The sequence below is a fragment of the Amblyomma maculatum genome, chromosome 8 (genome assembly GCF_055883805.1).
Source record: "Amblyomma maculatum isolate TAMU_Amacu chromosome 8, ASM5588380v1, whole genome shotgun sequence".
Lineage (NCBI taxonomy): Eukaryota > Metazoa > Arthropoda > Arachnida > Ixodida > Ixodidae > Amblyomma > Amblyomma maculatum.
In genome coordinates, this window is record NC_139351.1 from 70,127,267 (window position 1) to 70,150,161 (window position 22,895).

Genomic DNA, 22,895 nt, shown 5'->3' on the forward strand with positions numbered 1-22,895 from the left:
GTGACTGTGTTTCTCCCACCCTCACCGCACATGTTTACACATCAACAGGGCAAAGGCCCCTCCTACCATGGACCTTAAATTGTCCCTGTCCCGCATTGCTCACAAACTTCCTAACCTCCTCATTCCACATGTTCCTAGGCCACCGTTCGTTATGGTTGCTTTTGACATCGTTCATTACGCCCACACTATCCCGGTTAGCTGTTTTGCCCATACCACGTCTTGCCCGTTTATGAACCGTTGAAGGCCCCATTTTGCAGAACGTTGTCAGCACTGTGAGCGAGAAATCACAGACACGGCACAGCTCTGGTTGATCGGCGCTCCGTGTGAAGCTACGAGACTGCGTGATGTGGCCGAGTTAGACAGAGCTGCTGTCTCAAAGTAGCCCTAATCAGGCAACAAAGGCGAGATGGGAACTGAAACCGGATCCCTTAAATTCTGTGTCAAACAAGCTACCCCAGGATTTTCGTATGGGTTGGTTCAAGTGGGACTTCATATATGTGCCGGGTGGTCTTTTGCATAACTGAGTAGCTTGCGACTGCGTGCTAATGAATATGTGAGAGTTAATAGAGGCACAAATCAATGCAGTGGTGATTAAGTGAGTAGTAAAGTACATGTGCGCAAAAGATAATCTGGAAGAGGTTATGCTGTCGCAGTGAGTAGTAAAGTACATGTGCGCAAAAGATAATCTGGAAGAGGTTATGCTGTCACAGTGAGTAGTAAAGTACATGTGCGCAAAAGATAATCTGGTAGAGGTGATGCTGTCACGCCATGCCCTTAAACGCAGAGCTCAAAATTTTCTTTTCGCCCTTTTCTCAGTACCTACTTCCCTACCGTGAAGCAACAGAACGTGAACAAAACTGTTGACCTTTTCCTTCACCATAGCGGCAATCGGAAGTTTAGGTAAAGTTAATTTTCAGAAAAAATTTGATTTTCAGGACTGCAAAATTTTCCGGACATTTCGCGCTTCTTAAGTGAGTCCGAAATATTGGTCGCCGACTGTATGACACTCTCTCCACAGCACACCACACTGCCTTCAATGTCATAACAAGGCGTTAACAAATAGTGGCTATCCGGTTTGAAGCAAGTAAACAGCAATTTTCGTCAAATAATTTTGAGCAGCTTTTGCGCACGAGTCCAATACGTGAAAAGGAAAGAAAAAAGGCAAGTGCACTACTGAGGCTTTTTCGTTAAGCTATACTGTATTTACACGCAAAATTTTTCACTTTTTTCCTTTACAATAAGTCTTCAATATGCAAAGTGAAAATCATGCAGAAATTTTAAAATCTGCGTCCCAAACACTCTAATGATGGTCATGAATATGCCATGCATTGCCTCATGGACATCGATCCCCACACTTAGCACCCTTAGCTGACCAATTGAAAGCTGACTCCCAACATCACTTAACAACGAGGGGAAGAAGGGATTCCTTTAAGGTTGTTTTCTTTTTCTTTAAACATGACGCTGATGGCCTTTGTTTGGACATTTTGCTGTAACATGTTCTGCAACCTTCAACAGCCATGCACGCTTCATACCAGTTGGAAAAACCCACCTTCGAGCAGGCGGCGATGTGGGTGATCGGCGACGCCCCGTCGTGGCCACGGTCGTAGTTGGGCTGCGGTTTCCCGTGCGCAGAGACTTAACCGGAGACGCATAGCCCCCCGACGAAGGGAAGGGGCCTCCTCCTCCTGTGGGCGCCACTGCGGCACCCGCTTTCAGGGGTTGGGATGAAGCCCGCCGCTGCGGACGCCCATCATCCACCCTGCGGCAATAAAGCACAGCTAGAATTGCCATCATACCGACTTCCAATGTGGTGCCGAGGTAAGTTTGCAGAGAAAGTTAATAGAGAGCCAGGCAGACTTATATCGAAACAAGCACGGTGCGCTTTGAAAGATGACGCTCTGCTGTGCATAAAAATGGCTTTCCTTCTTTGCTAGAAATTAAAGATAAGGTTCACCTAAACTGAAAATCCAGTGATGTACAGAAGAACCTTGTTAGTTCAAAGCCCCACTGTGCCGAAAATAAATATTTCAATTCATAAGAGTTCTTGAATTATCGCTACACTCAACAAAGCTGCTGTCGACCTTTAGCAATCGCATTCCAGCAGTTTTAACGAACATGACCGCACTGCCTGGCGCATGATGGCCCTAGCTGCCTGCATGCCATAAAACGTGAAAGAATAGAATGTAACAACACTATGTCTGCAGTAAGAGAACTGCTCATAATAACAGTAACAACTGCAAGGCAGACTGGTTGCCGCCGTATGTTTACCTAGTGCATCATGTGATGAAAGGCTGTCGAGGCAGATAGCAGCTCATGGCATTCTGACCAAGAAATGATCCACCTTCAACGCTCTATCACGAAATATACACAGCCAGAACAGTCACGAATTTTATGGCAAACTCAAGTTCTCCCAATTTTATAGTAAGCTCAGCTGCTCCTGGGTAATGCCCCAGTCTTTTTAATTAACAGAGCCAAGGCAAGCTATTACTGGTTTGAAATACCCAATAAAAGGTGCACCCCAAATCATGATCGAAAAAATTCGATGAACTATCCCGGATTTAAAATTAACACAGTATGAATTATCAAGGTATTCTTGTACCTCCTTCCCCGCCAACATCCTCCTCGCCTATAGCCAACATGTATCCCAGCTTGCTAGAGGAAACAAGCACAGAGTCTCTGCCTCTTCTAGACCTGTAACTGTAACTAAACTGTAACTATTTTGGGTAAGTATTTCATTCTACAGAGTTGGAAATCACCCATCCAGCCATGAAGTCACCATGTCTTGCACGTGCACCCAAATTCTTACCCCTTTTCGAAGCTAGGTAACCAGAAAGCACCGCACCAGCTAGGCAGTTCGTCATGCGGGCGCACTGTACCAATCACACGTCAAAATAAAAGAGCACGAAAATGATGAAAATGAGGACGAGGGATCGTAGGTGGAGTAGCCGTGGCCGGTCACTCACCCGAGTGCGGCACCCGCGGTTAGCGAGCGTGGGTGTCTCCGCTGGGCCTTGATGCGCATCAGCTTGTCGCCCTGCGTGAGGTCCTCTTCCGACTCGCCCGCCACCGTGTTGTTGTTGGCACGGTCCACCTGCAAGACACCAGGGTGCGCATTGCTGCTATTGTGCATGGCATGTTACCGTATTTACTCGCATAATGATCGCACTCGCGTAATGATCGCACCCCTGAATTTCGAGGTCAAAATTCCATTTTTTAATTTCCCCGCGTAATGATCGCACCCCGAACATGGAGCCGCCTGGTGGTTGATCTGCAGTCATCCCGCAGCGAATGCATTCCGACGAGTTCCCAACCTAGTCTAGTAACGTTGGAGTTCCCATGATTCCATGCTTTGCGGCGTTCGCCATTTTGCAATTCGGCAGCGTCGTAGCGTGCTTTGTGTTTTTGTGCGAGTTTACGCGATTTCACCATGGGGCGGTATGCCAGTTACACCGCCGCGTTCAAGCTCAAGGCTGTCGACTATGCACTGGAGCATGGCAACCGCGCTGCTGGTAGGCATTTCGGCGTGGACGAAATGAGGATACGCTATTGGAAGAAGCAGCGCGAGAAGCTGATGGCTACGAACAAGACACGGCGGGCTTTCCGTGGACCCAAAACGGGCAAGTTCCCTCGTGTTGAGGAGGCGGTCCTAGAATACGTGAAGGACCTGCGCAAGGATGGTTGTGCAGTGTCATTAGAAATGATACAGACGCAGGCGCGCACAACTGCCAGGAAGCTGGGAATCGCCGCAAAGGATTTCCGCGCTAGCTCCGGTTGGACGACTCGCTTTATGCGACGGAATGGACTTTCCCTGAGGCGGCGGACGTCGTTGTGCCAGCGGCTCCCAGCCGCATATGAAAGCAAAGTGATAGACTTCCATCACTTCGTCACTAGGCTTCGCGAAAAATGCGGTTACCTCACGTCGCAAATTGGAAACGCCGATCAAACTCCACTGACGTTCGACATGCCCCGGAATACAACTGTGAACGAGAAGGGTGCTCGGAGCGTCCTCGTGAAGACGTCTGGCACAGAAAAACAGCGATGCACAGTCATGCTTGCTGTGACGGCCGACGGGCGGAAGCTGCCACCATACGTGATCTTCAAACGGAAGACTATTCCGAAGGGAAACTTGCCCCATGGCATCCATATACGTGCACAGATGAAAGGGTGGATGACTGCAGACCTGATGGTCGACTGGATCAAGACTGTTTGGGGAAGAAGACCAGGAGCATTTCTGCTTCCCTCGCTTCTGGTTTTGGACAGTTTTAGGGGTCACCTTGTGGACAGCGTGCGTGCCAAACTGAAAGAGCTGCGCACGGACATTGCAGTCATTCATGGCGGCCTGACTTCGCTGCTGCAGCCTCTCGACGTGTCTTTGAACAAACCGTTCAAGGACAACGTTGGACGACTTTATGCTGAGTGGATGGCGATGGGCCAGCATGATTTGACACCGAGCGGAAAGATTAGAAGGCCATCCGTGGAGATGCTGTGCTCGCGGATCACAGAAGCGTGGAGCAGTATCCCCGACGAGGTAGTGGCTAAGAGTTTTAAGAAGACAGGCATATCTAACGCTTTGGATGGAACGGAAGATGACTTCCTGTGGGATGACTTCCTGTGGAAGATGCTCCCAGCGACGACACTGCCGTTTCCGACGAGTCGTGCAGCAGTAAAAGCGAGGATGGCGAGGATTCAGACTTTGATTAGAGTACTGACGAAAAAAAATAAATGGGCATTGTGCACTCCATGTGATGCTTAATGTGCGTGTTTATTGCGAAGGTAAGCCTTACTCAGCTTTTATTTTTGGTTGTAATCGAGATATATGTTCTAGGACGTCTGACCTGCAACTTGTTTGCGTTTTCGGTGCTAAAAAATTTTTTGTAGACAATTTACCCCACGTAATGATCGCACCCCGAAATTTGCGTCAGTATTTTTAAAAAAAAGTGCGATCATTATGCGAGTAAATATACATAAAACGTACTTCTCAACTTAATTCAAACGAAAGATGAATTGCCGTTGCTGTCGCAGAGCACTGCCCTAGGCATATCCATTGTGGCATGCCGTCGTTCTACTCAATGCTTCGGTGACAGCTGACGGCTCTTGCAATGCCATCTTTATGGGTACCATCAAGTGTTGCCGATAATGCTAGATGGAGTTTGGGTAATCGAACTAGCCAGGCTTTCACCTTCGAAACTGATGAGGAAAGAGTCTTATTGAGCTCACAAGAGCGGAAATGTCTAATAAAATAGCGCCATCTTCACCTGCTAACATGCTGTACAGGTTTTGTTGTCATGTCTGCTGCAGTCTTGAGCACAAACAATGAAGCTGAATTTTTCTCGCATTACTGATAATTTTGGGTGCCCCCGTAAACAGGTTTTGGCGATTTCAAGCTAGGTGACTGGTTCTGCATCTTCGAGTTGTAAAATAAATGAAACGTTTGGAGGCAACTAACATTGAGAAGCATTCACGGTGCACATTAATTACAGCTTAAAGGAAAATTCTAGAGCATTGCAAAAACCCTTTTGAATGAGGAATTAATTTTGAATGAGACTCTTCAACGGCGCCACAGACACTCGTAGCCGTGCCCTAACTTCAGTCAAACTCGTAACTGCGCAGGAAGCACTCGCGCCCGCGCTCGTAACTTCGGTAACACTCGTAGCTGTGCACGTAGCATTCGCCTCCGTGCTCGTCACTAGCAGGGCGAGCCGAGTAGTCAAGAGGCACGCGTAGCAGATTACGCCGCTGCGGGGAGCCCCCACCGTCGCCGAGGAGAACTATTACGGAGCGCGCTGCTCTCATGTGATGCGGGCCGCCAATCAGGAATCGTCCAGCGACCCCAGAACTCTTGCTTGTTATGTGTTTGGTTCCGCTCGGAGGAGACCACTGAAGCGCAAAACTTGAAGCCAAAAGAAAGTGCTTTCCATAGAGACCAAGATGGCCGCGCTCCATTGCGTGGCTGCCGGGAAAACGGGACTTGAGAAACGCCGTTTTCTCGCTATTTGGAAGAAGTTTTCCGCTACCTTTGATCATATAAACAATGATTTGGAGTATTTTTGATGGTTTTCAACGGTGAAAATTTTCAATCACATAAAAGAAGAGCTGTGGAAGCAGAAAATAACAATTAAAAAAAATCAATTTTATTATTATAATTTTTTTTTACCATTTTTCACCTGTTGAAAGCCGCATGCCCCCTTAAGCGTCGTGAGAAGATCAAAGTTTTGATTGAAGTTCATGCCGGCTGGCTTTCACAAACTGAGATACAGTTGAACCCCTCTATAACGAAAGCCCTCAAGAACGAAATTCTCGCGACAACGAAAAATTCTGGCGCCCCCGGCGAACTCCCATAGGGTTCAATGCATTTGTCCCCTCTCAACAGCGAAGGGTTTTTAAAAAGCAGTCCCGAATTAACGAAAATTTGAGGTAGTGATCTGCAACATTTTTTCGGCACATCAGCCAGTCGGGAACATAGAATGGGCGAAACTGCAGCGGCACACTCATCCGACAAGTCGAGCCCGTTCATTTCACCTGCCAACAAGCACCGGCGCAGCCATTTTTGTTTACTTTCGGTTGGTTCGGTAATGATGATGATAGCAAAGCATTTTTTTTTTTTTTTTTGCCCGCTGAAAGCGGCTTTTTGCTAGCCTGTCTGTTGGCCACTACGCATGTATGTGACGTTTCACGCCACGTGACGACACCGCCGGCCAACCGGGGAAGAGCAAGGAACCTCCTTTTTTTTTCTTTTCGCTAGTGCGCCGACCACGCGACCACGCTATCTCGCCGATTTCGCCATCCGCCTTGTGCCGCTCGCGACTTGCCTGTGTACAGTGTTTTTTGTTGTTTTTTTTTTTTTTACTGTCGGAAACATGCCGCCTCCTGTAAAGAAGCGCAAGTTTTTGACGCTGCAGGAAAAGGCTGCAATTATCGCCGAAGCTGAAAAAGGCAGGAAGAAGACTGATATTGCGGAGGAGTTCGGTATCCCGTGCAGCTCGCTTTCTACGATTCTGAAATCAAGGAATGGCATCATGGCGGCACTCCAGAACGGCGCGCGCGCTCAGAACAAGACTTTGGCAGCGCCGGTCTACGAAGACGTGGACAAAGCCGTATTTCAGTGGTTCCTGGACAAGAGAGCGAACAAGGTGCCTTTGTCCGGAAGCCTCCTGCAGCAAAAGGCGATTGACTACGCGTGCATTCTGGGGCACGACAACTTTAAGGCGAGTGCCGGATGGCTAAGTCGATTTAAAGCGCGGCACTGCATCGTCGCCAAAGTGTTGTCGGGGGAGTGTGCGAGCGTAGACGCTGAAGCAGCATCTTCCTGGATGGAGAAAAGTTACGAAGGCATAATGGACGAGTACGAGCCCTCCGAAATTTATAATGCGGACGAAACGGGCTTCTTCTATGAAATGTTGCCTTCAAAAACGCTAGACCTGAAAGGAAAAAAATGCCATGGCGGCAAGCTGAGCAAAAAGCGGGTCACCATTCTTTTATGCTCAAACATGGATGGATCTGACAAGCGTCCCCTCCTCGTGATCGGCCGGAGCAAGACTCCACGGTGTTTTAAACGTAACCGAAAGCTTCCGGTCCAGTACACTGCAAACCAAAAAGCGTGGATGATGCGCGCAATATTCACAAGCTGGCTGGAAGCCTTTGATACGGACATGCGAAAGCAGGGCAGATCTTCTGCCTTTTTTTGGACAACTGCAGTGCGCACCACATTGAAGACGTTGCCCTGACGAGCATCCGCTTGATTTTTTTCCCCGCGAACTGCACATCCGTTATCCAGCCTCTTGATCAGGGGGTTATCAAAAGTGTGAAGTCTGCGTACCAAAGAAGGCTCATACAGCGGATGTTGCTAAACATCGAAATGAAGCGACCGACGGAAATTGACCTCTTCATGGCGCTGGAGATGCTTGCCGGCGCGTGGATTGCTACTTCGGCCACGCTTGTCCAGAACTGCTTCAGGCACGCCGGTTTCGCAGCTGGTCAGCACGCTTGGCAGAACCGGAAGCTACAAGCGGTGACGATCTGCAGTCACTAACCGAAGCATGGAACGCGCTTCGCAGTGTAGATACAATGGTGCCAGAGGCTGTTGAACTGGAGGACTTTTTGTGTGCGGACGCCGACTTGATCGTGCACGAGGAATTCAGCGACGACGCTATTATCGACAGTGTGCGCAAAGGAAATGAGGCGAGTGACGACGAAGATAGCGAAAACCAAGCACAAGGTAAGCAAGTAAGCTCGCGTGATGCATTCGATGTGATCCGGACTTTTCTCGGCGACCACGACGACGACGACGAAGCTATGCATAGCTTATCAAGCTGCGAAGCCAGAGTCGTCAAGCTCCTGCATAGCAATGTCAAGCAGAGCAAAATAAGCGACTTTTTTAATTAAATCTTGGTTCTGGAAGGTAATGGGTGTGCTTATTTGTCCATTTTCGCGACAGCGAAAAGGTTTTCCTTCCCCGGCGGTTTCGTTATTGCGGGGTTCGACTGTAGTACATAAATTTGGTATCACGAAAACCACTGCAAGCGGTATTGCAAAAGACGTAGTGCATATTGCCAATGCTTTAGAAGACGGTGAGTCTGAGCTGAAGCGAAAGACGATGCAGACAGCTATGCACAATGACTGAGAAGTCAATCTCTGTTTGCCTGGCTGACGAGAGTGAATGGAGTGACATTGAAACCAAAGGCGGAAGGAATAGCGCTGGGACTGAATGTTGAGTTTGTATGCAGCGATGGGTGGCTCGACTGTTTTTGGAAACTGTATGGACTGGTCTTTCATCGTGTTGTCAGTGAGGCCGCTGCAGTTGATTAAATGGACTGCAGTGATTGGAGAAAACAAGCTGAATGGCCTCATGGAGGAAAATATGACCCTCAAATAACTAGTTAAACCTCGATATAGTAACTATGTAGAATAATTGTTTTAATATTCAATTCCCATCGAGATTACACTGTACATGTGATCAGTCCCTTGTACAGGTGACCTGAACGTTTCTTGCGATGGTACCACCAATATCAGGGAGAAGGTAAGTGGAGGGGAGAAATGAGTCAGCCAAACAGGAGACTGCCAAACGCACACCAACCTAGGTAAGTGTGCTAAACGGACACTACATAGAGAAAGCCAAATGGGAAGAGCTCTCACCTGCTGCTGCTGCTGCGTCCTCTTGTCAGACAGGTGGAAGCGGCCCAGGATGTGGCTCACTGTGCCCTCAGTATCTACTGGCACAGCACGCCGTGGCGACACCCGCCGGTTGTTGCTGGTGGTGGCTGGTGGAGACACGCTGCGGTTATGTGGTGAGAGCGAGCGCCGTGTGACGCCACCCGCCCCGGTGGTCCCCGTGTTGCCAACAGCAGCCTGGTTGTTGTTCAGGTTGTTGGCGTGCTGCTGCTGCTGACTGCTGCTCAGCTGCGACCGGAAGAGGTCGCCCTGGAGCCACAGGTAGTGCTGCTTCCTGCAAGGGCACCATTTCTGAAGCCATCACAGGAAAGCCACCATACTGTCTGGCTGCACAACCCGGCACATTTTCACAGCTTCTGTGGCCTATACTACAAGCTCAACAGGCATCACAACTCCACTGGACGTTTTGTGGACGTCCAAGAGGCATTCCAACTCCAGTGGACACCCTGCGGATGTGTAGTGGATGTCCAAGGGAGTTTATTTCCGGTGCTTGTTGGGTTAAGGGACAATGATAATAAATTGATGTTGGCCAGTGCAGACAGGTTACTCATTTAACAAAAAATGAACGCGTTATATGCTACAAAAAAAAAAAAAGAAAATGAATTACAGGTAATAGCACCCCTGCTGCTTTTACAAGCTGACTGCAATGACGGCAATACAGATTTTCCTACATAAATCTCTGAGGGTGTCCTCCACCGCTATTCACTTCCAAATACTATTCATGCCTCCTCTTAGGTATCAAGCTGTGAGTTAATATAAAGCAAAGGAAGGGCAGATTTTTTCCATTTTAAAGGTAAATTATTCAGCAGTAAACGAGCCGCCCAAATAATATGCAAGCATCAAAAAAGCAGGAACCGGCAGGCCAACAATCAACTTCTGCTGAGAATAAAATCTGGATGAACTTGTTCTCAGTGTCCTTATTCAGAAACATGGAGACTGTTTGTTTTCTGAGTAACATAACCCACCCCTGAAGTTACTCTTCCACACTTTAAAATGGGGGGACTAAGCCAAATCTTAAACCACGGCTGCCAGGCACAGTTCACAGGTCAATGGGTACAGCTGGGTAGCCGGTTTTGAACCGCACCTAACCAGGAGATCACATCAGAACAGTACTTCTCAAAACACTATAGTGTGGTAGCACATCAAAACTGAAAAGCGATGCTATCAGCTTCGAGCGACGCCTCCACAATTGTGGTTCACCGCTAGATAGCAAAAATATAGAAGAGCATGCATACAGCTACCATGCTCAAGCCAATCTGCGGACAGACTCACTCCTCCAGCCAGTGCTGCTGGTGGCCAATGATGGAGCCCGGCCGACAGATGCGGATCCAGGCAATGGCCTCGGCTGCTGTGAACCGGAAGTGCTTCATGATGTAGCATGCAATGAGGGTGCCCGTGCGGCCAAGGCCCGCCTGCAACAAGGACACACCGCACGAATCGTTACCAACTGGCAATGATGAAGCTGCGTGCACTTGCACAAGCAACACGCTGGCAACCTTGGTGCACATGGCCCTGCTCTCACATGGCTAAAGGCCCGTTTACACTTGAGACTCACAGAGGTTTGTGTGACAATTTTGGTTGAAAATAGTCGCATCTGTCGAAAACTGACACTTGCATGCCAGGGGAGCACTGCTGGTCGCAAACCGGTGACCAATCAGCGAATGCAGATGAAGTGAACAAAGGTTAGCTTTACAACCATTTCTTACTGCTGGTGAACAGGTAAGACCGATAAGTCAGGTTCCAAACAAGACCAATTTGCTTTTGGAAGTATGAGCGTCAGACAAGCTAAGCAACTCCCTGGTCACATGAAAGAGCCAGTAGCACGACCTTCATGATTCAGAAGTGTGCATGGGTCCTAAAGCCAGACACTCGTAAAGAAAACACATGGAAGAACAGCTCCCAACAGTAGCAACAGGTGCCACCCCAAATGAACATAAAAAATCTAGAATAACTCTTAGAAAAAAAAAGCAAACATTTAATTCTGAGCAGTACAGACAAAGCCAGCCCATCAGTTTAGCGTAATGCATCCACCCTTGACATATATGCTCCACATTTGCAACCTTGATGAAAGCAAATGAAGAAACCATCACCGCATTTACACTTACATATACATAGTGTATGACAGCAATAGCTATTAGCAATAGAGGTAAAAAATTATTTCCGAATGATTGGCAGGTCTCCCTTCAACACCCTACCTTGCAATGGACAGCAATGGCACCGGGTGTGTTCTCGCTGATTTCGATGAACTCGCGCATAATGGCATCACTGGGCGTCGAGCCGTCCACAAAGAAGAGGTCCTTGTGCTCAAAGCCCTGGTCGGCGAAGCGGCGCGCATCGTATATCTTCTTGTTGAGCCGCACAACCGTGCTCACGTTGTGCTCGCGGAAGTAGGGGAAGTACGTCTCCGGCGAGTGGAACGGGTGGCCTGGAAAGAAGCGCATCTGTTAGAGTTCGCATTTTTGCATTCCAGTCTTCCCAGCCCAAGCTCTTTTCATAAAGTAAGAAAGGTGTCTTGAAGATGCAAGTTTGTTTTTTTTTATTCAGACGTGAGTTATTACATGAAGCACACCCTGAGCTGTCGCGTGTGTGAAGTCTAGCCACCAATCAAAGCAGTCAGGAAAGCAAGAAAAGAGAACAGACAGAAGCAGGTGGGGATAAGAGAAAGACTAAAACAAGTGGCGAGCAGGGAAATGGAGGGACGCTGTCACTGACAAAGAGGTAGAAGAGGAAAAAAAACAAAAAAGCAGCGGCTTTTCATTTTGTCGCCCTGAGCTCTCGTTACCAGAGCTCTGTCAGACCCGCGAGTGATGTTAATGTTGGCACAAGTGCCATTAAATTTATTTTCAACTCTTGCACCATTTTACTTTTACTTATTTACCAGGGTATCTAGCAAACCACTATTTCAGAAATCCCTTACTTTTCCAGGTTTTCCCTGATTATTTCAGTTAAAATTGCCTGATGAGTAAGTAGGCTCAAAAATGTAGCTGCTAATGATAATGAGCATAAACGAATAATTCACAACGAAATACTATTTATTAATCATATTTTGCAATTTAAAATAGTGAAAAGGCTGTCATTAGTGCTAATGGCCGTTAAGAACATCAGAAGTTTAATGAAAATTGAAAGCGCACTGACTTCAGCCTCGAAGCATGCAGCCGCCCACCCCACAAACGGCCGAGTCAATCCAATCCAATCCAATATGGCTGCGCCTGCGTTTGGCAGCACAACTTGCCGCTCGCTTTCGTGCTGGCCGCTGCCGGCGCGGTTATTCCTGCTTTTCGTTGCATACTACTCTCACACAGCGCTTGCGCATATTTCACTGAGTACCCACCTCACATGCGTATTGGTTTTTCTATTATGGCAGCTCAGCCATGCGCTGGCATCAAAGTATTAAATTGCGCCTCGCCTTGCGGCGCGGCGGCCGCGCGCTGGAGAGACATAAAAAAAAAATCGACATGATTGGCATACTTACTGTGCGCCAGCTTGAAATTAACATGCACTGCAAAATTCATCGTCCCATTTTCCCTGAAATTTCACTGATTTTTCCGGGTGCTTAAAATATCCTAGAGAATTCCCAGTTTTCCCAGTTGCTAGACATCCTGTTTACAATACTCACTCACTCAGCTCCATTTTGGTGCAATTTTTCCCTATAGAAATTAAGTTTGTCATTGCTACTTATGTTTTTTCATTAAACAGACCAATGGGGATGTTAAAAACATGAACACAGAAGTAATCGGGCAAACACACACAGCTATATTGGCGATACTTCTTTTCCCATTTTCAAAGCAGGTACGCACGCCCAGAAGTTCACTGCATGGAAACCCATTGGTAGCCCTATAAGCCTCCCATAAACAAATGTGCCAGTACCCTGTCTTAGTCCCGTCAAAGAAAAATTCCAACAGAGAAAGTAAGCACTAAACAAGGAACAGGCTTAAGTAAAACAGTGAGTGCCATTTATGTTTTTGAACACAAGCAACTTTTTTATATGACTGGGATGATTTCAGTTCGCACAACGTGCAAGCAAGTGCTATCTTCTACTAAATGAGCAGTGGAAAAAAGGCAATCACAACAGTTCCTGGGACTGCTACTCTTAATTGCAACAGCTCGCAGTATGGGTTGGATCGGATGAAAGCTTCTCTGCGCCAAAAAAAGAACTGTGGAGCCTTTCAAGTGCTAGATGCAGCAAATTTCGATCAGAGCTTCTCTTCTTCAGACAAAGACGAATACAGACAAAATTATTATCTAGGATGCATGCAAGTGAGGTTCTCTTCTGCAGCGGTCCGTTTGGCCCCAACGGCTGTCACACTCAGAGGGCCACCCCTCTCTATGGAAAGCATGCCGCGTTCATCACACCTCTCCATCTGCCAGCCACCTTACCATATTGGAGGGCTACAGAGTAATTTCAACCCCCTGGGGATCTTTAACATGCACAGACATCGCACAGCACACGGACACCTCTCCATTTTGCCTCCATCCAAACGCAGCCGCCAGCGGTCGGGTTCGAGCCCGGGTTCGAGCCTAGAATGCCGGTGAACTTCGATGCGTTCAACGGAACGCTGGTTGAGTCTGATGCAACGCTCGGTCGCCTGCAGCCACAGCTTTCGCTCAACGCGCTGCTCTTCAAATGTGCGTCGTGGGACGTCACTCGCTCCTCGCGCATGCGCGGTTGGAGCTCTCCGGGGCTCCGCGAAATCGCTCAGACCCAGCGTAGTGCTGCTTCCGCAACAAAAATGCGAGCACACATAAGCCACATCTAGGCTTAGCCTTGTAAATGAGGAGCCATTTTATTTTGCGAGCTAAACTACTATACTATTAGCGGGCAAAAAGCAGTTCTGGGTACTAGCACACACTGTGCAAGCTTAATACAAGACAATCAAGCTTTTGGAAAATTTAAACTAACGCCCATATTCACAAATGCGCCTCGGCTCGATGCGCCACCTCCACTCCGTGGAGTGGAGAAAACAGCCGCTCCACTCTAGGGCCGATCAGAATTCGTGAACACCCCTTGGTGTTTCCTCCAACAAGGTCTCCTCGAGAATACCTCCTCCACTCGAAGCAGTACAAACGGCGTATGGGGACGGGATTAAGGCGAACTTCTGGCCCGAGAACTGTGTGTAACACGCTCATTTTTTCATGTCGAGTCTTCTAAACAACCTTTGCAGGCATAATCGATGTTAACAGCATAGTGAAACTCGATTTGTGGGCTGGATAAACATGGCGGCTGTGAAAAATGGCCAAAAATAATTTTACATCTGGCAACAGTAACAGCTGGTGACGTAGAGTTTATGCAGAACATGATGTAGGCTGCGAGAAATGGTGTGAATACCGCGGTTAATTTTTTGGTGTGAGATCTATAATCGCCCTATGCCGCATTGCCTTTTTTTTTATTGCCAGGCTTTGACAGGCATCAAAATATACTGCAGGAAAAAAAAGTAAATAAAAGCTGCCAACTCCTACAATATGGCTCCTTTCATAGGGCTCAGGGGCGAGCGGTGAAAACATACGTGCTGCTATGCAGCTCATTGCAGCTCATGCACACTGAATTCGACTCTCCAGAAGCAAATGCCGCGTGCGGTTTCCAAGTTAGAAGCCCTAATTGAAAACGTGCTTTAAAAGCCGTGTATCTCGTCGGCCGCGAATATCCCTCCACAGGACGAGCACACAAATTCACCTTATTGACAGCACCGCACGTCCAAAGACGTACTATGTACCTTCGGGCGACGGGCAAGCCATTGATGTGTGGGGTGCAGCACAGATGTCCGCACAGGCCCACCGCACCTCCGGTGCCCCCTAGCTTACTGCATGCAACACGCGGAAGCCACAGCGCAGGGCGGGCCATGGAAGTGCGCCGCGCAGCCGCTCGACTCTCTGAGACCGGCAGCGGGAGAGCCACCATTAACGGTCAAATCGCACATCAATTCTGAGTCGGCAGGCTCCGAAAGGTTGCTCACTTATCCGGTGACGACTTGAAATGTGCCCGCACCACAGAAGCGTAATGTGATAATCCACTACAGCACTGGTGTCGGCGGCTGATCATGGTTATCCATACTCGGCGTGAGCAGCAGGAATAGCAGGACGCTAGCCACGACCGCACCCGTAAAGCGATAACGTGCCAGGAGTCCCGGGTCGCTGTCACTCGCAGCCAATGCTTTAGAGAAAGGTTCAGTGCATCCTCGTCATATCCGCTTTCGTAAAAGTTTGGTATACTCGTAGAACAAAGTCCGCACAGCTAGCAAGCGATGCGATGTCCGCCATGTTTACAAGTGGAGCTGCGGTCGAGGAGCGGCCAAGGTAGCGTCACCGCCGACTCGAGATTCTCGAGAAAACTCAAGTTTTCTCCGCCGCTGAGGGAGCCATTCGAGTGTAGGTTGCTTTCTGAAACGAAAACCAGGTCTCAAAGGCCACTTAGAGTAGAAGTTCGAGTGAAGGCATGTTCGTGAATACGGCGGTAAGCCTCGTCCCAACAGGATGCACAGAGCTCGGCGCGTGAAAAGAAATTCGTCAAGTGGAGCACGAATTCATTCTGCCAACAATATTTCGAACTGCATGCAATAAAAGCTGCTTACCTAGCGCGCTATCACTGCCAGTCACCTTCCCGGAAGAATGACAGGCAATGACAGGCAATGCGAGCACAAAATTATCACTCTCGATTTCCAGAGAAAGTGGCAGCACGCGTCATGAACATGTGTCGAGTGTATCATGAGAATCCAAACCACAGGAATCATGGCAGCAATTGGCTCTTTATCGGTTCGCTTTTCTGCTCACCATGATAATTACAGTAACCGACTGATTCTTCAAGCTCCAATCATTCGGACTTGTGCGATTATTCAGCCTTTGTACGGGAGCCGTGACGTGATGCACCTCACATGAACGTGTAACTATTCACGACTAATACTTCGGAGGTTCTGAAGCGTAAAAGAATGAAAAAACTGGACTCTGACGGAAGCCACATGGCTACATGAGGAAAAGCAAATGTGCAAATGCAAGACGCTTTCACTTTGGCCACTCTTCCGAGTGCCAAGCATGTACCGTTTTCAACCTTGCTCTTGGGATGGGGCCCACAGAAGGCGATGAATTTGTTGGGCACGATCCAGTTGAGGTCGCCATTCTCCACCCGCTCATAGTACTCGTATTCCTCCAGGTCAAAAGTGTCGAAATCGAGGAATTTATGAAGCACCGCCTGCACATGATGGCAGAACCAATGTTACTACTTGCAAAGTTAACGGGGAAAGAAGCAAGAAAAAGGAGAACATTGCAAAACCATTAGAGTGTGGCTTCCCAACCTTTTGCCTCCTTTCAGCCTTTGTCTGTTCCATATCAGTGAACTTTCTTGTTGCAATATGTCAGGAACCAAGAAAGAGTGCCTCCTCTTGACTGGGAAATCGAAATGTCCCCATTGTTTCAGTCACATAGGAATGTGATAACGGTAGCTGAAACAATGGGGACATTTTGATTTCCCAGTCAAGAGGAGGCACTCTTTATGGGAAATCGAAATGTCCCCATTGTTTCAGTCACACAGGAATGTGATAACGGTAGCTGAAACAATGGGGATATTTTTATTTCCCAGTCAAGAGGAGGCACTCTTTCTTGGTTCCTGACATATTGCAACAAGAAAGGACACTGATATGGAACAGAATTTAGATAAAGAAATCTAAACTGCCACACATACGAGTTGGTAAGAATTTTTGGTTACAAGAGACCTTGGTTACAAGAGACATCTTTTTTGGGTCCCTTGATCGTCTCTTGTAATCAGGTAAACAGAAATGACAAACTGGAGCAACAAGAAATTCTAAAATGAACATTACTAATACCCAAAACAAACCTCATCTTTCTGAAAGAGTGCTTCTCTTGACCCAGTACAACCAGCCCATGCCTAGAATGAACCATGCGTGCCATCCCTACAACCATGGAGGCACGCTCTTAAATAAAGCAGGTATATAAACAGAACAAATGCCCAGAAATCTCCAGTAAAAGATAGTTAATTTGAACTTCATGGCATCGAGAAAAACATTCGAATTATCCGAAGTATGAATTCTCGCATTGCCCTGAAAAACTGCCAAGAATCACTTGCATCACGGTAAATTTATTTGGTCAAAAAACTGGACAACGGCAGCTTGCTTATTAGCCTAGAACACCATGACGGAGAGGAGGCTGTTCACATTGCCAACAATATTTGTGTGCACATTACCGTGACAATTAAACCAAAACTGCTCGAAAACGATAACGGCCTCACCGACGTCTTTACAGGAGTAATGCAGTAGTGGTGGTAACCCCTCACAAGCAGCCTGTATCATGTTTGAAGAGGCATAAAACACTGAACAGGACATTTTAATGAAAGTCCAAAAAATGCACAGCGTCACCAATAAGCATCGGAAACGCAGCGCATTTGCAATCAGTCAACTGGCTGACGCTTGGTCAATAACCCCAGTCGTCGCAGGCTGGCACGAAGAGTGTGAAGCTCATAGCCCATAATTATGTAGCCGGCCTGTACTCGGGGATTCCATCCGTTTTTGATCATGCCCGCCATTCCGCGCATGTCAGGGCCACGTGGTCAACTCTGCAGCGTGCAGTTCAGGTTTGAGGAGTGCTAATATTTTGACGATCCCTTCCTTTGCCAATCATACCTGGGCATGGTCTAAGCAGTGCGAGACTCGTAGCGAATTATCCGTGGAATAACCAACTTGCATTCAAATTAATGAGCCTTTAAAGCATTAGCTCTTCTGCGTTCATTTGCAAGTTTTGCATTGTTCCTTCACCTAGTACTTAATGCATCCTACCGGTGGTGACACATACTCGCGCGCTGCAGGTAGTTTTATCTCTCGCTGTGCAACAAACGTCGTTGTAATAATGAAGTCCCATTTGCTCAGCTTGTTTACTTAAACTAGGTAAATACACTATACACATGAGCTACCTCGCTAAAGACCGAGACTGCAGAGAAGCCAGACAGGCTGGCGAGACCATCGACCAGCGATTGCCGAGAAGAGCTCTTACCAAGTGCAGAAGCGAGCTGATATCCACGCGGCGGCAGTGACAACGTCTGTTCCGATGTCTAATACTCGTGAAACATAGATCAGGGATAGCTGAACCTCTAAAATTTCTTTTTCATAGACTTCTACGAAGCTTCGCCAGACCGAGTAATAAAACTATAATTATATAAAAATCTGAATTACTGAGATTCGAAATTAACGACCTTTCACTAAACTTTACAGTGAATACCATTCATCCAAACCTCAGCTTCTAAGTAATTTTAACCTGGGAACCCCAAAGGCTTTGTTCCTTCCTGGCAAACATGGGAAGAGCAAGCTCAAATGACAAATAACAAATTAAATATATAGTGACAGAGATGGCAAAGAATTAGTGAGTGCTGTGCCACCAATCCTTAACTAGTACATACTACTTCACATCACGGGTGTTCTCTGTAATGATGACATAGAAGATCCAACTCCCTTGCACAGAACATAGCTTGCACAGATGCTGGCCGCAGCTTCAAACATCACGACAAGGTCAATTGCATGTTCACCTTCCTCTGCTAGGAGACGCACTATCACAGGTACACCAGTTAGGCTAGCCAACGACACATATAAAGTGATGATCCCCCCCCAGATTCCCACAAACTCTACCCACCTTGTCGATAGCCCGCAGACAGTTGAGCAGGCTCAGGTTGTACGTGCAAGGCCCAAAGGATGCATCCCTGGACAAGACGACACAACTGGGTGTCACAGACGCTCAGCTATGTCCAAACATTAAGGTTGTTTTTATGCAAAAGCCCTACCTCATGAGGTAAATCAGAAAGACAGGAGGAACATCTGAAGTCTCAGCCTTTGACCTTTGGCCAAGCAGCATTAACAACAGCAGGCAAGGAGATACCATCACCTACATCTACCATCTACTAACACCACTATGCCAAACTAATGCTTTCACCCTTTATATTAGGTTTAGCCTCGTTAAACTTCTACTGTTTTACTTTTATCATTGCCCTTTTTGTTCTTACCTTTCTGCAGCCCTCTTCACAAACTACATTTCATGATGGTCAAACACTTTCGAAGCACTCCATTCTGACTTTGTGTTTTGCCTGGTTATTTTTCAAACTCTGCTCAGCAACCATCATTATGAGCAAAAGAGAACTTGGGGACACTTAAGCTCTGCCTTTAGGACCATGACACGACAGCGTTAACGGCTTCCATCTACAGTCTCCCTCGTGAATCCTCTTTCACATACATGCACTTTGCTTCTTGCTTATCGCTAATCAGCGTCCCTAATTACTTCAATTTGTGTCTCTATCAGGTATCTCTTGCATGCTCATTAGCAACAGTCTTAAGCTACCGTATTATGTGAAAGACCACCTGACACAAATATAAAGCTCCTCTTGAACCAAGCCCTACAGGAGGGCTTGATACTTACCTCCCATGACATCACGCAACCCACTGCCCAATCAGTGCACAGCAGTGTCCACCTGCCAACTGCCACCTGCCACCTGCCAGAGGCATGGGTGTGAGTTTTCGCTCACAACGCTGCCAACAATGCCAACACCAATACCAAAGTCGAATTTCCTGAAAAATGGGGCTGCCGGATTATGGTAGCCACTCCTGCCATATGTCTCTACTATATGGGAGAATCCAGGAATATACGGGAAAATACAGGAAAAAAGATGGCACTGTAGTGCCCACAGTACTGAATTGCATCCTGTGTGTGCCCAAAAGCGGTGGTGCAAGTATAGCGGGCACTCGCTCACCTGAAGGAAATGTAGGGCGTGATGATGCCGGCGCACAGGGATTTGTAGGCCTGCTCAGCCGTCCGCTTCAAGTAGATAATCTGCACAGTACAAAAACAGCGGCAGCCACCTCAAGAGCGGCCCAAAAACCAGTTTTCTAACGCACAAGACCAACACAACAACCCACTGGCACATGACCGCAACTCAAAAGCACACGGCACCAAAGCTATGAGCAATTTCCAACCAGAAGATGCCTTTTCACAACAAGTAGGAAGGTGTGAATATGTATTCCAAATTTCAAATATGAATCAAATATCTTTTACCTGACCCGTATTCATATTTGAGAAACTAGCTGATATTAAGAAATTTCCGAATCAAAAATTTTCAAATACATTGAAAATTTTCGAATTCACCACAGTTTCACAGCACTGTGCCCTTCAACAACTCTGCAGTGAAGCATCCTCAAAACATGGCGGGCCTGTTTTGTGAAGAGAGACCTTTCCTTTTGTGAAAAGGGTCTTCCCGACAACAAACTCGCAAAGAAGCAGTTGACAGAACTGGGAAAAAACATCATTCTCATTTCGATTTCATTTTTGGTCTTTGGCAGTTTTTTTTTATTCAGGCCCATTCGATAAATCAAGCTTTGGGTTATTTTGAACATTTTTTCCGGCCTCTGAAGGCCGAATTAATGAGTGTTTACTGTATTCAGCACCACCTGGTTTCATGCAGGTCCTTCCTGCACAAAAAAAATGTGTACAAAACCCTGCATAAATTTTACATAAATTTTCCAGTAGGGTATACACTTCTATGCAATTCAAATGCAATTTCACTTTCAAATACCATGTGAATTCTGAAATAAAGAAAAAGAACAATGTCTGCTATATTTTAAGCTTCCATTTTATTTCCCTCCAATCAAATAATCGAAGGCATTTTTTTTTCTCCATATTCGTAATCAACATTCAAAAATGTCAATATTCACACACCCCAAATTTTTTTGCATTTCCAAAGGTAATAAAACTCATTTCAACGACTGCCACTACTAACTAGCCAATGATTATGCATCAATGTCACCTGCAGAACATATACCGTATTTACTCGAATCTAACGCGCACCTTTTTTCCGATATATCGTGTCCAAAAATTGGGTGCGCGTTAGAATCGAGTACGACCCTAAATCTCCGACATCATATCGCCATCGGCATTTCAAAATGGCCGCCTGGTATGCACTTCGAGCCTACTAGCTGGTCTAGCTGTCTATGCCTAGCTGCAGTAGCGTCCTTCGTGCTTCGTGTGCTTTGGTACATGTGCTTTGGTTAGCCTACCCGTTTTCTGCGATTGACCGACCAGTATGGACGTGCCGAAGATTCGTCGAGTTCATCATGATGCCGCATTTAAAAGGAAAGTCATCGTGTGTGCAGAGACGGACGGAAATCGGGCCGCATCACGCGCATTCGGAGTTCCGGAGACATGCGTGCGGGACTGGCGCAAGCAGAAGGAAAAGATTTTCGGCAGCAAGGCTACACGAAAAGGTTTCAGTGGACCGAAGCAGGGCCGGTTCACCGAAATAGAAGAGCGGCTCGCAGAATATGTTCTAGAGCAGCGAGCGGCGCAGCGGCCAGTGACGACGAACCTGCTCAAAGTCCGGGCGATGCAGCTAGCCCTACAAACAGGGCTAACGCGGAGCGACTTTAAAGCGAGCAGGTGCTGGCTGTCTAATTTTATGAAGAGAAAAGGCTTTTCTCTTCGAAGGCGGACAGGGATATGCCAGAAGTTGCCTGAAGAGTACGAAGAAAAGCTGCACAGTTTTCAGCGGTTCGTTCCAAGTTTGCGCCGCAAGTACGGCTACCACCTCGGCCAGATTGGAAATGCCGATCAGACACCGCTGTACTTTGACATGCCTGCCACCACAACCATTGAAAAGAAGGGGGCGAAGCAAGTGCACGTGTTGTCTTCCGGCCACGAAAAAACACGCGTCACCGCAATGCTTTGTTGCACCGCGGATGGACACAAGCTGCCCCCGTATCTCATATTCAGGCGCAAGACGCTCCCGAAAGGAATCGTGTTTCCGAGTGGCGTGATTGTGCGCGCCAATGAAAAAGGTTGGATGACAACGGACTTGGTCGCCGACTGGATCGATACCGTCTGGCGCAAGAGACCCGGCGGCAGTTTGGGCCTGCGTGCGATGCTTGTGCTCGACGCTTTCAAGTGCCATCTCGACCAACGCATCAAGGACAAGCTCACTGCGTGCAACACCGACCTTGTCGTGATACCAGGTGGCATGACATCGCAGCTCCAGCCGCTCGATGTTTGCTTGAACAAGCCAGTGAAAGATAGGATTCGGGCGCTCTACACCGAATGGCTTGTGAGTGGCTGCCATGAATTCACTCCCAGCAACAGAATGAAGCGTGCCTCGCTGCAAGAGTTCACTGGATGGGCGAAAGATGCGTGGTGCACGATACCGTCTGCCATGGTCATCAAGGCCTTTAAAAAATGTGGCATATTGAATGCCATGGACGGCACCGAGGATGAGATGCTTTGGTCCGTCAGCAGTGACAAGGAGTTGTCTGACAGCGACGACGAGTGAACCTTGTGCCGGCATAGTGACAATCTTGGCAAGATAAGCCGTTTCCTTTTGTGTGTGTGTTTTTTAGTGCACCGAGATTAAATCTTTGCTTTTCCAAACGAGACGAAGGTGTATTGCTGTATGAAAGCGTTAGGTGCGCGGTACTCTTTTTCGCGGAGAACGGGTGCGCGTTACAATCGGAGCTTTTTTTTTTTTCGGGGGTGGGGGTCACGAAAAACGGGTGCGCGTTACAATCGAGGGCGCGTTAGATTCGAGTAAATACGGTACTTTGACTAAGGAAGCAGTACTTGAGCTTCTGTAGTCTCTCTACAGTATCATCTTTTGAGTTACAGCTATGCTATACAAGGCAATCACTATCGCATCTCTCATGTCTGGGTATGCCAGTGCCACCAAACAAAAATGACTGTTGTCATGTAAACAAAAAATACTTTCT

The 22,895-nt window shown here is 47.4% G+C and overlaps 1 protein-coding gene across 1 annotated transcript in view; it reads right to left on the minus strand.

Annotated features, from left to right (window-relative positions):
- Cdc14 (cell division cycle protein 14) overlaps nt 1-22,895 on the minus strand; it is a 55,285-nt gene that overhangs the window by 18,521 nt on the left and 13,869 nt on the right. The window contains exons 4-11 of the mRNA XM_084576456.1: nt 19,901-19,980; nt 18,793-18,859; nt 16,198-16,348; nt 11,364-11,593; nt 10,441-10,580; nt 9,133-9,442; nt 2,964-3,091; nt 1,550-1,759 (exon numbers count right to left, since the gene is read on the minus strand). Of these exons, the coding sequence (XP_084432582.1) occupies nt 1,550-1,759; nt 2,964-3,091; nt 9,133-9,442; nt 10,441-10,580; nt 11,364-11,593; nt 16,198-16,348; nt 18,793-18,859; nt 19,901-19,980 (1,316 nt within the window). The remainder of the gene's footprint in view (nt 1-1,549; nt 1,760-2,963; nt 3,092-9,132; nt 9,443-10,440; nt 10,581-11,363; nt 11,594-16,197; nt 16,349-18,792; nt 18,860-19,900; nt 19,981-22,895) is intronic.